Below are 17387 nucleotides of genomic sequence, written 5' to 3' on the forward strand. Positions count from 1 at the left end.
AGCTGATTGAGAATTGTATTGGTCGTGGATGCTAAAGAAGAAAAGATCTGACTCTTTCATCCACGACACTTCCATTTACGTTTTTTTTATTGTTAGTTTTTTCCTACCATTTAAAAACGTTTAAACATAAAAATTGCTGGAAATTTGTTTGAGTTTACAATAGAGAAATTAGAGTAGTAAAATAGAGTTAACAAATACACAAAGAAGATAATTCCCCAACTGCTGAAATATAATACAGTAAGCACTTAATGAAATATTTTGAAAGGTGACCTCCTCTTCCTGCTCCGGTATGTCTTCCAAGCCACTCTTTACCATATATGGCGAGAGAGAAACGCAAGACGACACGGTGAAATCAGTTCACCATCAGCCCGCCTCATCAAGTTAATTGACAAGAATGTGCGAAACAAAATCTGCTCAATTCGGGATACAGGAGACCATAAATATGACGACTGCCTCATGTTATGGTTCTCTACTCGATCTCCTCCTTAAGCAAGATTTCTCTGCATTTTATTCTCTGATTTTCCCCTCTGTTTTATTCTAAAAAGTTAAACAAACTGATGCATCTATTGTAAAAAGGTTTTTGGTTGAATAAATTTTACATTCAATTAAAAAAAATATATATATATTTTGAAAGAGAAGAAGTGTGGTAGTGGAAGTGATCCTTCATGATCTTTGTCAGAAAGCGACTATACTAGTACCAAAATGGCAGATTAAGATTGTTAAACCCGCTGATGAATGTAAAAACAATAACAATTTGATAGGAATGAACCCTAATCAAGACCACACGACCTTTTGGTTTGAATATTCCCAAAACCTAGCTTAAGGGTTTGATGCCTTAAGTCTTATAAGACATTGATTTTGAGATATTTTACCCACATCTATATTATTAGCTCCCCTTTAGACCGCAACCCTCACGGAACTTGCGGCTATTTAAGGTATCTTTTAAGGTATTTCCTATTGGGACTCATCCCAATTGGATATTTTCCATTTATAGTATCCTCTCCCTTGTACTCGTCTCCAAACCGCTGTCATATGTTAGGTAAGTATTTTACGGCAGGTCAGACCCACTGGTAGGAATTGGCCTAAATCAAACCCACAAGTCTTTGGGAAGAATACTCAAACCTAACTATGAAATACTCAAATATAATTTATGTGAATTTGGATGCCCTTAGGTCTTATAAAGAATTGATTTTTTTCGCTCATAATCTAAGAAAACATAAATTCACATTACAACCCTAAAACCTAACTATGAAATACTCAAACCTAATTGAACAAACATTAAAGCACCTCATCAATGAAAAGAACTACATAATGGCATGCATGGAAATATAAAAACTAGGTTTCATTAATCTTTTGAAAAGATGTTAACTCATTAATCTTTACGAGATAGATTTATAAAGATAGATTATAAAGGATGTACACACGTTTTAGCAACTACCTATCTTTTCTTTAGGTGAGAATAAGGGATACATACGAGCTTATCGATTACAAGTTTGGTACTTGTATAGTTGCACTTGAGTTGGGGATAAAAAATGCAAAAGTAAAAAAGAAACCACAAATCACACATAAAATTCATAGAGTATATGACATGTGCACATCTAGACCTTGACTGTGTGTTTACCGATCTTTATTTTGCACCGTCTAGGCTTTAGGAAACCGATCACAGGATGTTACATACTCTTTTGGTCTCATTATGCATGTCTTCATTTTCTAAGTATGATCTCTCAACTTTCTCTCTCAGTGCTAGTAACATTCTCTCATGTGACGCCGATGACTCCTTTAGCGTGTCCTCCACCTGAAAGATATCCAAATCTGGTTATTACCTGATGCATCAAGAATCAGTAGTGTTGCCTAGAGTTTATGGGAAGGAAATTACCATCTGTGCCATCATGCTCATTTGTTGGCCATACGTTATTTCTAACTGCTTCTTCAACTCTTCTACCTCTGTTTTCTCAGGCTTCTTAGATTGCACCTCCTTTTGCTGTTCCATAAGCATCTCACCTTGTCTCTGAGAAATCGTAAAGATTCAAACATATTAACAAAGGTTCTATAGGCAAAGCAGACAGAAGAATTTTGAATAGGAGAAGCATAGTAATCACAGTTTCACCTTTACATTTAGATCATTTTCTTCAGTAAACAACGCTTTCCCACCGTTGAGCTTTTCAATGGCTTCGACATGGGCAAGGAGCTGTTTAACTTGCTCGATCTTCTTTACTTCATCCATAGTCTTGTTATTAAACAAGACCCTTCTTCCACCACACAATCTAAGAACTGTCTGAAAATGCAAAATTTTTATCCGAAGTACACATAAGATAGGCAGAGACCTATGTTGCAAATAATTTACATTATCAAACTAACTTGACCTTCAAAAATTCAGGGCAGCCTCTAGACAAATAGTCGTCAAGTGTCTTGTTTTCCATTTCCAAAACATCACCACCAGTGAAGAGAACGACCAAATAGTCAACGATTTTACTTCCGAAAAGGAGCTGTAATGTGTTAAGTGCGGACTCTTCCTCTTTTAAAATGTCAGTCCCCACAGATAGCACTAACACCACAGCATGTAATCCTCCTTCCGTGAGCGTAAGGCAATTGCTGATCTCCTTGTTCATATAATCCGTAGACACGGACAAATCAAAGAGACCTAAATCACGAAAACCATTCCACAGCCAAACTTTTATGAACTATACAAAGGCAAGATTCCGCAACACAATCTAACCACCTTAAAATCAGATATTATGACCCAAAAATCATAAAGGACATTGTGTGCTAATGGAAAGAGATATAGGCTCGCTTCATTTAAATGTTAAAGGAGAAACATACCAGGAGTGTCAATCAAATTGATTTTCAGGCCATCTAGTGTTTTAGCTTTACATGTCTTACATTCCACGGTTTCCGAGGTGAACACTTCTTTTCCGATGAGCGAGTTCCCGGTGGAGCTTTTCCCGTTTCCGGTAGGCCCTACAAGAACTATGTTTCTCACTGGCTCGGACGCTGAAGGTTGTTCCCGATCACTCATGTTTTTCTGGTTAAGAAACAAAATTAATGGTAAATCTTACAAGCTAATAAAATCGTACAATTTGTAGAACGATTACAGATGAAGGAGATTTTACTATGTAAAGAAATAAACTAGATACTGAAAAATATTGCGAGAAAAAGAATGATATAGGTAGGACACACTTAAGCACACGGCAACTCTATGACTTTCTCAGTTTTGACATTCGTTTTATTTCTTAGTTATTGTCCGGCCATGTCTTGGCTTGTCTTCAAAGTTTTTTTTTTATTTTCTTTTTGTCAACTATGTTTTTTTGTAGCTTATGTCATGTTGAATTTGAATAGAGTTTAGTTTGGAAATAACAAATAAAATTTGTGTGCCATTTCATTTTACTATGTTTTGTAATAATTGATAAAGTCTTTTTGGAATAACTTGAGAAAGTTTCACCTCAATAATGAACCTAACTCCATAAGTCTTTGGAGTATAAGTTATAAAATCTGGGATTATTCCTGAGGTAAACAAAACAAGAAGGTTAAATTGTTCCTTCACATACGTCTGTACAATTGCATTATCTGCATAAAGGTTCAACCTCATTTAACAAAATTGTTATAAAAAAAACTTTCTGAAGTTATTTCTGCTCTTTACAAACTTTCTAAAAGTTACCTCATTTCTGCTCTTTACATTTTCAATATCTTAGACTAGTACTACTGGGTACTCGACCGCTGACATCTCATAACCAAAGCTAGAGGTCAATACCGACTACTTTGGGAGGTAAGAAGGACACTTTGCAAGAGTTTTTTGCTAGTCTACAACATGTTAATCACTTTGGCCAACACCTAGGTGGTCAAATAACCTAAAGAAAGCGACTAATTCGCACATTGAGATCAGACGGGTGTATACGAGTTCCCAGGTCCATGTCCAATTTACTACTGCATCATTTGATCACTCGGGTTTATATTTTTATATTCCAGTTTCATTATTTAATGTGTTCCTTAATTGCATATAAAAAAAAAAAAAAACACAAAGCCACAATGTCCTGAGTGTGTTTACTTCGATTGTTAAAGTTCGGGAAGACGTGATCAAAACTCAAAAAGAGTGATGAATCACAAAAAGTTGTCTCAAAACTCAAAGTCGTCTTGTCCTTTGTGGTTCGTTTACCGTTTCCGATTTATATAAAAATAATAAGCAATTTACCCTATTACAATATCATAACAAATACAAAGTTGAAATTATGTAAACAAAACTAGTCTCCACTAACATCTACTAAATATCAATAAGCGTTGGTTGCACATATTATCGGCAAGCCATCTCCTATTTAAACTTCGATTATATCATCGATTAACTTGTTGATTCATCCTTAAACTAGCAACTGTATATACATACTCAACATCAAAGCTTTTTCCGTTCCCCTATTATAGGTAAGATCAATTTAGTTGCTTAATTGTTTTGTTTGGTCAACGAGCTAAGAAACTTAATTATGTGACATGGGTGCAAGGATTTTTTTCAGATGGCTGGACTTGAGGACACGACTGATCTGAGGTTGCCTTCAGCATCAGAGCCAATAAAAAACATAGTTTTGGTGGGGCGTACCGGAAATGGAAAAAGCGCCACTGGAAACTCCCTTATCGGAAAACAAGTGTTCAACTCAGAAACACGAGCAACCGGTGTTACCATGAAATGTGAAACATGTATAGCGAAAACACCATGTGGCACGGGAATCAATGTGATTGACACTCCTGGTATGAAATCGCTTAAGACTTTGAATATAGCCTATAATTCACTTGATCTATGAGTCTTATTTCTTACATTGATTTGATGTTACTAAAGTTATGTAGTTTAGAAATTTTGTTTGCATACTCAAAGGCATGTCTATCTACAAAGTTAAGAATCCACAAATCACTTTTTTTAGCTCCGCCCAATCTGTGTTTGACAGAAATCTTAAATTAAACACGGTCGCTTTTGTTTTAGCCTGATTTTATCTCGTAAATGAGTTTGAATAATGTGAAACATAGAGACATAAATAGACTTGATATTTAAAAAAGTTAAAATCATATTTTGTTTTTTAAAAATAAAAGTGAAAAACAAGAGAAACAAATTTGGAGTATTTTTTTTTATCTATATGATGATAAAAACTTGATTGGGAAAAACTTGACTATCAAAATCTATAACTTTGTATTTAAAAGTCCCTCGACCAATCACTCAATTCACCGGTTAGTTATGTTCATACTAGTCTTACTATATACACTTCTTAATACAAATAAACTATAAATATTAGGCTATGTATGGTAAAAATCGTACACCCACCAACATTATAAGATATTAATTTACTTCATCTAAGCTTTAACCTTGATCAGAGTTTAGGTACTTCTGAATATATTTGAAAAAATCTAACTCCATTTTGACTATGGTTGTTGATACAGGTCTGTTCGATCTGTCTGTGTCCGCTGAATATCTCAGCCAGGAAATCATCAATTGCCTTGTTCTTGCGGAAGAAGGACTACATGCTGTGGTGTTAGTCCTATCTGTGAGGACTCGAATTTCGCAAGAGGAAGAGTCCACGCTTAATACATTACAAGTTATTTTTGGGAGTGAAATCATTGACTATTTAGTAGTTTTATTCACTGGTGGTGATGAGTTGGAAGCAAACAATATGACACTGGATGATTACTTGTCCAAAGGTTGCCCTGAATTTCTGAAGGTCTTATATATCCCTTTGATTTGATCTTAAGAACTTGGATAGTGGTAATAGAGGTTTCCTCATCACTTACATGTTTTAATTTTTAAATATTGGATTGTGAAATCTTAGACAGTTCTTAGGTTGTGTGGGGGCAGAAGGATCCTGTTTGATAACAGGACTACGGACGAAGGCAAAAAGGTCAAGCAAGTTCAGGAACTTCTCGCCCTTGTAGCGGATATTGAAAAGAGCACTGGTGGGAAACCGTTTACGGATGAAATGCACCGTAAAATACAGGTTGATATGCTTACCATCTACATCCATGTCTAGTGTGTTTTCCCTGTAACTAAAATAATTGTTGATTATATGTTTAAATCTACGGTTTCTCAGAAAGAGGCGGAGATGCTTAAGGAGCAGCAAAAAGAGGTCGAATCTAAGGACCTTGCAGCTGCAGAGATTGAAAAACTGAAGAAGCATTATCAAGAAGAGCATGACAAAAATATGAACATGATGGCAGAGATGGTAATTACCTTATTCCCGGCCCCCTAATCTTTATATATTGGCAACAATCTTGATTTTCTCTACTCTTTAATTTAATCCAAGGAGCCGTTAGTGTCATGAAGTTTGAGAATTTTCTATAAAGTATATTTCTAACTAATCGGTTCTTGTTTCTCTTTCAGCTAGGGAATAAGCTAAGAGAGGATTCCGAAAGACAGGAGAAAATGTTGCTTGCGCTGAGAGATAACCTTGAGATTTCACAAAGACAAAACAAATATAACGATACTATTGACAATGTGCCTGATCACATACATTATGGGTGTTCACTTCCGCGAATGCCATGCAACATGTTATGATTGGTGTATCGGATTTCAGGTGAGGATAAGCTAACCAAAGATTTAAGCAGACACAGTTCACATCATTTCGTCCAAAATGCCTGGTCGTTGTTTCTTTCCTATTTCGTTTGTTTTACGTTTGCTTCGTGGTTTCTTTATTTAATACTCCATCTGTTCCTAAAAGATTGATTTTCTAGAGATTTCACATTTTTTAAGAAACAATCATTGTTTAATTATTTACTTTTATTAAATATATTTTAATAAACTATGAACCAATAGTAATCTGAAACAGTTAATCATTACGTCTTGAAATTTACGATTTATTAAAATCGATTGATTAAAAATAAAAAAAAATCTAGAAAATCAATCTTTGTAGAACAAACTTAAAACACTAGAACATCAAACTTCAACGAACAAAGGTGTTGGTGTCGGATCCCGCACCAGAAGTACGAGACCAACCAAAGATTGCCACGTAGTCAAGATAATGGCCCATAAAGAATGAGGCCCATCGGACCCAAGAGCCGAAGGAACGGTCGAAGTGGTTGTCACCACTTCGAGAATCCGAAGTGATTGCATTGTGACGTGAGTTCGATGTAGAAGGCATGGGTAAGATGGTTCAAGGACGCTTGGGCCGAAAAGGCGAGGCCCACGAAGATGAGAGTCAACTCAAATTCAAACGTTGAGCATTAAAGTCAAAGAATCAAAACGGACACATTTAAGAAAGAATAATTGTACTTAATTATTCATTTTAATGTCGTTTCTCTAAGTATAAATATAAAGGCCAATGGCCATGTAAAGGGCATCTTTTTCTCAAGAAAGAAATACTATAGCCATTTTCGTAGCAATTTACAAACTTTTACATATTCATTTTGTCCCTCAAGAATAATCTTTCCTACCTAATAAAATACTTGAGTGTGTGAATCCGACATCCACATTTTGGCGCCGTCTGTGGGGAGATTAGGATTCTTGAGTGGTCAGATTTTTCCTTTATCACACTTCCGAGATAAGCAACAATGTCCGGAGGAGACACCGTTGAGACATCATTGGCTGAAACCCTCAAAGCTATGCAGCAAACCATGTCGGACATATCACAAAAGTTCTCGGATGTGGAAAAAGCCGTCGATACGTTGCAAACATCCCAGAGGGATATTCAACTCGCCAAGTTCCGCTGCACGAAATGAAACCAGCGGACAAACAACTCCTGGTGCTACTAATAACGCGGCTCAGACGTTGGAAGAAGAGACACAGCTCGGAGATGAAGAACAACTTGCAGCTCAGTACGAGCAGGAGAACCTGGACCAGTTCGAGACCATGAGGAAGGTTAGCCAGGAATTAAAAGAAATGAAATCAAAATTTCATCAAGCTACAAGTTCGGAGCCAGACATCAATCGAGTCATTGAAGAGGCTAGGTGAACACCTTTCATCTCGCGAATTGCAAGTTTGAGGATCAAAGATTCCCAGAAACTCAAGTTGGACCCTTACAGCGGATTGGAGGATCCAAAAAGCTATCTCGCAGCTTTTCTGATCGCTGCTGGAAGAGTCGAGTTGGATGAAGCTGATGAAGACGCAGGCTACTGCAAGCTTTTTTCGGAGAATCTATGTGGCCAAGCCCTAATGTGGTTTACCCAATTAGAGCCGGGTTCGATCAGCAATTTCGACGAACTATCAGCCGTATTCTTAAAACAATATTCCATTCTTATGGATAAAAGCGTTTTGGATGCCGATCTTTGGAACTTATCGCAAGGATCTAATGAGTCGCTTTGAGTTTTTATCACCAAATTCAAAGGAGTGCTATCAAAGCTCCCAAGAATCTCGCAGCAATCAGCTTTATCTGCCCTACGAAAAGGATTGCGACATGATTCAAGGTTTAAAGAAGACTTAATACTTCATAAACCAGACACAATTCAGGACGCACTCTTCCGCGCGAACAACTGGATGGAGGTAGAGGACGAAAAAGAAAGTTTTGCCAAAAGGAATAAACAAGAAAAGCCGGCAATCACCGTCCCTACCAAGAAGTTCGAGCCTAGGGAGAGCAAAGGACCAAGGAAGTTTGGGTCGCAACCCTTCAACAGTACAGTCGGAAAGCAATTCCAAGGGAAAGGAAGATCAAACACTTGGGTCCGTGATGAAAGTCTATATTGCGATATTCATAAAGTAACCGGGCATTTAACCAAGGATTGCAGCGTTCTTAAAAAGCACCTCGCAGAGCTTTGGGCCAGTGGAGATCTTTCCAAATTCGATATAAAAGATTTTGTGAAGGAATACCACGAAGCAAAGGAAAACTCCAAAGATCAAGATTCCAAAAGACCAAGGTTATCCAACGAGGAAGAACCAAGAAGTTCGAAGGGTAAGATCAATGTGATTCTAGGAGGTTCCAAGTTTTGCGGAGATTCGATAAGTTCCATCAAGAAACATAGACGAAATATCCTACTCAAAGCAAGCTTAAGCGAGGAAGTCGATTTTCAAGGTGCATCGATATCATTTAATGAAGAAGAAACGCGGAAACTCGAAAGACTGCATGATGATGCTCTAGTCATTACCCTTGACGTGGCTAACTTCGAAGTATCAAGGATCCTTATAGATACAGGCAGTTCGGTCGATTTGATCTTTTTAAGTACTCTAGAAAGAATGGGAATCAGCCGAGGAGACATAGTAGGACCCCCATCTCCGTTAGTTGCGTTCACAAGCGAGTCAGCCATGTCTCTCGGAACAATCAAGCTACCGGTCCTTGCCAAGAAGGTATCGAAGATCGTGGACTTCGTTGTCTTCGATAAACCTGCAGCTTACAACATCATCCTTGGGACTCCCTGGATTTATCGAATGAAAGCAGACCCTTCTACATACCATCAATGTATCAAATTTCCAACATCAAATGGGGTGGAAACAATTCGGGGAGATCAAGAAGCTTCACGGACGTGTTACCTAGCTAGCCACCGTATGAAGATTCAATAGCAACTAATGAAGCCCGTAAAAGAGGAACTAAGAACAAAATTTCCTAGCGGGCAGAAGAAAGATGATGTAGTAATCGAAGTGGCGTTGGAAGAAGACAAGCCGGACCGGAAAATTCGAATTGGAGCAACTCTGACTGGCCAAATAAAAGAAGCTTTGATCGAACTTTTAAAGAGAAACAAAACACCGTTTGCATGGTCAGCAGCAGACATGCCTGGTATAGATCCAAGTATAATTTGTCACGAGCTAAACGTAGATCCGAGCTTCAAACCGGTGAAACAGAAAAGAAGAAAGCTCGGAGTGGAGCGAGCCAAGATAGTAAATGACGAAGTAGATAAACTTTTGAAGATAGGATCCATAAGAGAAGTGCAATACCCGGAATGGATAGCAAACACTATCGTCGTCAAAAAGAAGAACGAGAAAGATAGGGTTTGCATCGATTTCACAGACCTAAATAAAGCATGTCCCAAAGATAGTTTCCCGCTCCCACATATAGATCGACTTGTAGAGTCCACCGCTGGGAACGAGTTGTTAACATTCATGGACGCCTTCTCGGGTTATAATCAAATAATGATGAACCCCGAAGATCAAGAAAAGACGTCATTCATTACTGATAGAGGTATCTATTGTTACAAGGTAATGCCTTTTGGTTTGAAAAATGCAGGAGCAACTTACCAACGGTTGGTTAACAAGATGTTCCATAATCATCTCGGGAAAACAATGGAAGTCTACATAGATGATATGTTGGTTAAGTCGTTAAAGAAGGAGGATCACGTTAAGCATTTAGAGGAATGTTTTGATATTCTCAATAAATATCAAATGAAGCTGAACCCGGCGAAGTGCACATTTGGAGTCCCATCCGGAGAATTTCTTGGTTATATCGTGACAGAAAGAGGAATCGAAACCAATCCAAATCAAATCAACGCCTTTCTGAACATGCCCTCTCCAAGAAACTTCAAAGAAGTACAACGGTTGACTGGGCGGATTGCAGCTCTAAATCAATTTATCTCGAGATCAACAGATAAGTCGTTGCCTTTCTACCAAATTCTAAAAGGGAACAAAGGATTCCTTTGGGACGAGAAGTGTGAAAAAGCTTTTGGGCAGCTTAAAGCATACTTAACCACTCCGCCTATATTGTCCAAACCAGAAGTGGATGAAAAACTTTATTTATATGTGTCAGTTTCAAACCACGCAGTTAGTGGAGTCTTGGTTCGGGAAGACCGTGGGGAGCAGAAACCAATTTACTATGTGAGCAAGTCAATGACGGATCCAGAAACCAGATACACAATGATGGAAAAACTCGCACTCGCAGTGGTGATATCGGCTCGAAAGCTACGCCCGTACTTTCAATCTCATCCGGTTGAGGTATTAACCAACCAGCCACTCCGAACAATACTTCATAGTCCAAGCCAGTCCGGACGATTGGCGAAATGGGCGGTGGAATTAAGCGAGTACGACATAGAGTTCAAAAGCCGGATCAGTATGAAGGCTCAGGTCTTAGCAGATTTCCTGACTGAACTGCCAATACCTGGAACGATAGAACAACCGGAGAACCAAACTTGGAAATTACACGTAGATGGGTCTTCAACAAAACAAGGATCCGGAGTGGGAATCAAGTTGGAGTCTCCGACGTCAGAAATTCTAGAACAATCATTCCGGTTGCTATTCAATGCCTCCAACAACGAGGCAGAATACGAAGCCCTGATTGCCGGACTTCGATTAGCACAAGGAGTTGGAGCTAAGGAAATATTGGCTTATTGCGATTCGCAATTAGTAGTTAACCAATTTAATGGAGACTATGAAGCCAAAGATTCGAGAATGGAAGCGTACCTCGAAGTGGTAAAGGATTTATCTAAAAATTTCTCGAAATTTGAATTAATCCGCATACCTCGAGGAGAGAATACAACTGCGGACGCGCTCGCCGCATTGGCGTCAACATCAGATCCTGAGTTGAAAAGAGTTATTCCAGTGGAATGCATTTCGGAGCGAAGCATTCAAGACAACAAAGAAACCCTCGTCATTACAAGATCTCGAGCGGCGGCACACGACCGTGGCAAACCAGAGATCGAACCACCACCCAACAAACGGAGGAAGTCAAGAGGATCAAATACGTCTAACAAGGGACCCGTTGTCTTAGCTGAAGATGTGAGTTCAGAAACAGTATTAGAAACCGAATCGTTAATCAAGGAGGATGCTCTCGAACCAAACGAACATCCTGAGCCAGAGCCACGAGTATTTCACAAGGTTGACCAAATTCCGGCTAAAGACTGGGGAGCTGACTGGAGGGAGCCAATAAAGCACTACATCATGACAGGTGAGCTCCCAAAGAATAAATGGCAGGCCAGGAAAATGAAAGTCGTTAGCGCGAAATTTTGTCTGTCAAAGGATGCGTTATATAGACGAGGTGTCAGTGACCCTTACCTATTATGCATTTTTGGGCCCGAAGTCAAAATCGTCATAAGCGAGGTGCATGAAGGATTATGCGGGAGTCATTCATCAGGAAGAGCTATGGCTTTTAAAGTTAAAAGAATGGGGTATTTTTTGCCCACTATGATCACAGATTGTGTTAAGTTCGCCCAAAGATGCAAGCGCTGTCAACTCCATGCACCATTGATCTACCAACCGTCGGAATTATTCTCCTCCATTTCCGCCCCATACCCGTTTATGAGGTGGTCAATGGACATCATTGGACCATTACACAAATCAACTCGAGGTGAACAGTACCTTTTAGTCCTTACGGACTACTTTTCAAAATGGATTGAAGCTGAGGCGTATGTTGGTATCAAGGATTCGGCGGTGAAGACCTTTATTTGGAAAAACATTATATGTCGACATGGAATTCCATACGAAATAGTCACTGATAATGGACCGCAATTCATTTCACACGAGTTTGATACCTTTTGTGCGGACTGGGGAATCAAAGTTAGCTATTCTACTCCACGATATCCGCAAGGAAACGGTCAAGCTGAAGCCGCGAACAAGACAATATTAAACAATCTCAAGAAACGCTTAAGTCATCTAAAGGGAGGATGGTATGAAGAACTCCAACCCGTCCTGTGGGCCTATCGTACAACCCCTAGGCGACCTACAGGAGAAACTCCATTCTCTTTGGTTTATGGCATGGAGGCGGTAGTACCAGCTGAACTCAATGTGCCCGGACTTCGCCGAACAGAAGCACCGTTAAATGAGGAAGAAAATTCATCAATGCTTAATGATTCACTAGATACCATAAATGAAAGGCGTGATCAAGCTCTAATTCGGATCCAGAATTACCAGCAGGCAGCAGCCCGGTATTACAATTCCAAGGTTAAAAGTAGGCCGTTCTTCGTGGGAGATTATGTATTAAGGCGCGTCTTTGACAACAAAAAAGAAGAAGGTGCCGGTAAACTTGGTATTAATTGGGAAGGACCTTACATTATTACCGAAGTGGTTCGGAACGGTGTTTATAGGCTGAAAGACGCATTGTTTTTGTACATGAACTACGATGTGGCTTGATCCCGAGATGGGTACGTAGGCAGCTCGGAAACGAGTTCAGCTATTAATAAAAAAAATTTTGTTTTATTTCTTTATTAAAGGAAAAAGGTTCGATTGTGCGAACAAGTGAAGCAAATAAAGGTGCGGCTATGCGAACATACAAGAGATTGGAAATAGAGCGTTATTTAAAAGACGGAATGTCCCTCATCGTACACTTCGGATTATGTAAATCTTGTTGACGAGCAGAACACTTCAACTCCTTGACCAGCAAGATCGAGGATCGGCATCATGCAGTCCGGAATTCGAGCAAAGTCAGAAATTCCAAGCTCAATCCACTCTCCGGGGTGAGATTCAAGGATGTGAAGATTTCTTGACACCGTAGTGAGCCTGCGTTGCATCCGGTTAATCCTCTTCCGAAGTCTCCTCTTTTCCAACATAAGCCTCCGATGTTGAAGCTCGAGTGCCTCTATGAACGCCGTCGCTGTTCCTTGGTCTCTGATTGGGAGATCCCTGATCAAAGCACATGGGGCTCGAATCTGAGATCTTAAGAAGCCGCGGGGTAGAGGAGGCTGCCTGTTTGGCTCATTTGGAGCATCTTCGCTCATCATTCCAATTCTGGAGAAGTCAGGCATAGATTCTGAACAGCGAAGATTGAACTCCATACCTGCTAAAATAAAAAGAGTGGTGAGGAGTAAAGGGAAATTGAACCTATAATTTATAGGAACCCCATATCCTTAGCAAGCTGCGGATTATATCCAAGGAATGGAGTGATTCGCGGAGAAATTTATGCCCTCGAACGGATCCTGCATTAAAAGGCGCATCTCCGAGAATATTTGAAAAGAAAGGAAAGTTGCAAATATTTCCATAAATAAAAAGGGGCCGAAGCCCATTACGAGTTTTAAAAAAAAAAAAAGAGAAGAAGTGAAGAAGTTAAAGAACATTTATGGGAGAGGCTCAGGAACAGGCTCCTTCATCGCCGGTTTAGTCTTCGAAGTGGACGCCTTGTTCTTGGCATCCACTTCGGAACGATCACGAACGCGTTTCCGGCAGTTGCTGGCCTCCTCCTCCAAGTCCTCTTCCTCTTCACTGTCGGATGGAACGGCGCAGACAGGGGCGTTCACGGGACCCGGGACTCCTCTAGCGCGGAGATACATCCGAAGCATCTTCGGGATCTCAGCAACGGAGTCGAAGTTCCGCCACTCCCATTGAAAGGGATCACTCTCCAAGGCCCGTATCTTCCTTTCCACCCGAGCGATGCGAGCCTCGAGCGTCTGCCTTTTGAGTCCCAGCCGCTGCCTCTCTTCACACAAGCGACGGTGCTTGTCGGCAACCTAACATAAAAATGAGTGAATAAGACGAAACAAGAAGTTTTTAAATCAAAACTTTTATATTTACCTTGTCAATAAAATCGCAAGCCTCTTTCTTCTCCTTCGAAGGAAAGTGAAAGACGGCGTGAGGGAAGAGAACGCCGGCCGGTTCAAAACCGTCGCCGGACAAGAAGAGTGGGCTGCCGGGATCAACGGGGGCTACTGTTTCGTTTTCCATTCTTAAAATATTTCTCAAGTAAGATTCTAAAGTCATGTTTAAATAAAGCTTAGAGGTAGGTAAGCCTTTATTTATAATGATTTAGGGTTTGTCTTGGAACCATAAATCCATTAATGGTAGCGTGTCCGAATGGTTTAAACCATTTTTGGAAAATCGAGAAAAGACAGTTATTGCATTAAAAGACGAGCCGTTTTCCTTAAGAAGGGAAAGAGCAACCGTCGCATTAACTGCAAAAGTTTCTAAGGCCCAAGCCCAATAAATTTTTCGAGTTGACTAAACCCGAAGTGGGGAACTCGCTTTAAGCCGAGCTCAGCTCTTGCATTCTAAAGAGAAAGGTCTGATCAGCCTAAAAATCTCGAAAGCATAGCCACAAGGCCACAAAAGGTTAAAAGCGGACTTTGCAAACCCGCGTATAATTTTAACCAAACCCCCTTGGGTCATAACCTAGAAAGGTTTAAAAGCCTCCTCAGGCGAATATCTTGTTCAAAAGAAAATAATAAAGCCTTCTTAGGCAAAGACAAGTTCGAAATTAAGTTTTAAAAATAAATGGGACAATTCCCAATTTAAAGTGGACACAGCCACTACGGATTGACCTCCACCTCGGATCCCGGCTCAGCTTGATCAGAAGAAGCTCCCTGACCACCCTCCGCGGTGCAACCAACCTCTGGAGTGACCTCCGGTACCATAGGAGCTACGGGCGGGATAACGTCTCTCGTCTCACTTGAGCCTAGAAATAATAAATCTAGTCAATCAAAGGTATAAGGTAAGAAAAGGTAAACGTCAGGAGCCAAGCGTTACCTGCCCAGTCTAAACCCGATTCGCTTATAGGAGGTGATTCAGTAAAGAATTCCTCGAAGTCAAGCGGGTTGAAGGTCGAAGTGGGAAGAGCTGCCAAGCGACTCCGTTTTTCAGAAAGATTAGTTGACAGCTCGGTCCTTTCTTGCTCCTCGGAGAAGTCTGCTTCATGGAATTGATCCAACAGAATCAGGTTGCTCTCATGCTCCTTGATGTCTGACTCCAATTCCGACTTAGCCTTCTCAGTTTGCATGAAGCGAATGGCCCCTTGGATCAACTCCATCCCGCGTCCCTTAACCTCTTTTCTGGCCTTCGATGCCGACCTTGCTAACTTCGGAATCACGCAACTTGGCTAGCGCCTTGTACTTCGCGTCAAGCTCGATAAGTTGGTTGTTCAGGGTGTCGGCGGATGATTCGGATTCATGAAGTCTACCCTGAACACCAGAAAGCTCATCCTGGAGTTTGTAATTCCGGTCGTAGTAGTCTTTCAGCTCCCCCTTTACCTGCGCCAGCTCGGATGTTAAATTGTCGACCTTGTCCTCCAGATCGTGCTTGGAGCCAGCCGAAGAATTGAGTTCAGCCTCAAGAGCTGAGAATTTCTTCTTCCACATGTCAATCTCCTTCTCCCGTCCAAGGACCAACCCTTCGTAATGTTCGACCATATCATTAAGTTCGCTATGATCCTGGAATTATAAACCCGGGATGGCGAGTCAGTAAAAAAAAAAAAAAAAAAAACAACAACAAAAAAAAAAAAAACAAACAGAATTAACCCGAGTTGAATGATAAGCGTGAAGCAAATAGCGTTCACGAATCGCAGGGCGCCATTTGTTGAAGTCTGGCAAGATCGAACCCGATCGGGTCTTGAAGCATCGAAAGACATTGCCTTCTTTCTCCATAGCTGCGAAGAAGGAAAAGTTGTAAAAATTGGAATTTTAATAGAGACGAAAAGTTTAAGTATGTATAAGTCACCAAACCTGAAAGCGATATGACTTGAGGGACAAGAGCAGGCTTCAACCTTGAGGAAGCATCTCGAGATTCAGAATCTCCACTTTTAGGGGATGCACTCCGAGCAGTCTTTTCGCTAACGGGCTGGGAAGAAGAAGACATGTCAACAGGTCGGGGAGGACCCATTGGTTCAGCAGGAGGGGATGATCGAGGTGAACGGTCAGTCCGGGCCCTCGATTTCTCCCTTCGCGGAGACGAGTCATCACGGGACGACTTGTCCCTCTTCTTACGAACCAAGTCCTTAAGTGGTTCGTTGCTGAAATCGTCTCGGGGAGGACGAGGAGAATCGCGACGAGGAGACCGCTCTCTCCGAGGAGAACGTTCGTCGCGGCGTTCACAACGAGGCGTCAACCTATAAGCAGCAACGGATCTGGCTCCCTCGGAGCTGTTGTCATCAACCAGCAGGGTCCTGCTGTAATCTTTTTTATCGATGGCGGCCGCAAGGAACGCCTTGTTTTCATCACAAGCCTCTGCTATCGGCTTGGAGAGTTTCTTACGCTGGGCAGCGAGGGCCCGAGCTGACATTCCCTGAGTTGAGGGAGGGGGCGGAAGACGATGAAGTAGATTAGGAGGACTCATCCTGAGTTTCCGGTTGGCCTCGACAAACCGGTCGAGGGTGAAAGAATTCCAAAGGGTTTCCCCTACAAGGATTGTTTTGAAGAACTTGACAAATTCTTCAGTCGGGAGAGTTGAAGCGATGAGAGCTGCGAAATGAAACAACGAATTTGGTCAGTAAAAAATAATAATGAACAATAAAGGAATATACGACCTAGTCTCTACCAGGTTTCGTGGACCACTTCGATGGGAGTACATCGGAAAGATTCCCAATCGAAGTAGGAGTTTTCTTAATCAGAAACCAAGGATGGTGCCAGTTCTCATCCTTGTTCGGGAGGTGCGAGATGACGTTTCTATTGGCATTTGGATACGCCGAGAAGTACCCAGTTTTCTTTGATGAACTCCTTACGCTTAGGAGTTCATTCAGCTCGGGGACTCCAATGACGTAGCCAGCCTCCGCCGCAACAGTTATAATCCCGAGGATGGTTCGGAGGAGATTGGGGGTTAATTGAGGTAAAGCAATCTCGAGAGCCGCCAAGAATCGAACTAGGGCTTCGGGAAGGGG

At 40.9% G+C, this 17387-nt stretch overlaps 2 protein-coding genes across 4 annotated transcripts; one reads left to right on the forward strand and one right to left on the reverse strand.

The window, feature by feature from the left end:
* Window positions 1–1359: 1359 nt before the first annotated feature.
* LOC9329857 (immune-associated nucleotide-binding protein 5) lies at window positions 1360–3213 on the reverse strand. Of its 2 annotated transcripts, XM_021012858.1 has the most exons (6): window positions 3178–3213; window positions 2821–3022; window positions 2364–2641; window positions 2108–2275; window positions 1877–2008; window positions 1360–1795 (listed from the first exon to the last, which is right to left on the reverse strand). In XM_021012858.1, exons 2-6 carry the CDS (start codon window positions 3014–3016, stop codon window positions 1661–1663), a joined length of 909 nt encoding a protein of 302 aa, XP_020868517.1. In that variant the 5' UTR covers window positions 3017–3022; window positions 3178–3213; the 3' UTR covers window positions 1360–1660. The 2 variants fall into 2 exon arrangements, with proteins under 2 accessions (XP_020868517.1, XP_002893796.1); XM_002893750.2 differs by lacking the exon at window positions 3178–3213 and having other exon boundaries at window positions 2821–3165.
* Window positions 3214–4233: 1020 nt separating this feature from the next.
* LOC9329858 (immune-associated nucleotide-binding protein 4) lies at window positions 4234–6674 on the forward strand. Of its 2 annotated transcripts, none has more exons than XM_021012851.1 (6): window positions 4234–4410; window positions 4488–4731; window positions 5413–5690; window positions 5799–5963; window positions 6057–6188; window positions 6347–6674. In XM_021012851.1, the coding sequence occupies exons 2-6, from the start codon at window positions 4500–4502 to the stop codon at window positions 6518–6520; spliced, it is 981 nt and encodes a 326-aa protein (XP_020868510.1). In that variant the 5' UTR covers window positions 4234–4410; window positions 4488–4499; the 3' UTR covers window positions 6521–6674. The 2 variants fall into 2 exon arrangements, with proteins under 2 accessions (XP_020868510.1, XP_002891067.1); XM_002891021.2 differs by having other exon boundaries at window positions 4500–4731.
* Window positions 6675–17387: the final 10713 nt, after the last annotated feature.

The sequence above is a fragment of the Arabidopsis lyrata genome (genome assembly GCF_000004255.2).
Source record: "Arabidopsis lyrata subsp. lyrata unplaced genomic scaffold ARALYscaffold_1, whole genome shotgun sequence".
NCBI lineage: Eukaryota > Viridiplantae > Streptophyta > Magnoliopsida > Brassicales > Brassicaceae > Arabidopsis > Arabidopsis lyrata.

Coding starts and splice junctions, on each gene's coding strand:
- LOC9329857 (XM_021012858.1), bottom strand. CDS start 3,016: ATGAGTGATCGGGAACAACCTTCAGCGTCCGAGCCAGTGAGAAACATA. Junction 2,009..2,107: donor AAAATGATCTAAATGTAAAG/GTGAAACTGTGA, acceptor ACGATTTCTCAG/AGACAAGGTGAGATGCTTAT. Junction 1,796..1,876: donor TGAGCATGATGGCACAGATG/GTAATTTCCTTC, acceptor GATATCTTTCAG/GTGGAGGACACGCTAAAGGA.
- LOC9329858 (XM_021012851.1), top strand. CDS start 4,500: ATGGCTGGACTTGAGGACACGACTGATCTGAGGTTGCCTTCAGCATCA. Junction 4,732..5,412: donor CAATGTGATTGACACTCCTG/GTATGAAATCGC, acceptor TTGTTGATACAG/GTCTGTTCGATCTGTCTGTG. Junction 5,691..5,798: donor GTTGCCCTGAATTTCTGAAG/GTCTTATATATC, acceptor GTGAAATCTTAG/ACAGTTCTTAGGTTGTGTGG.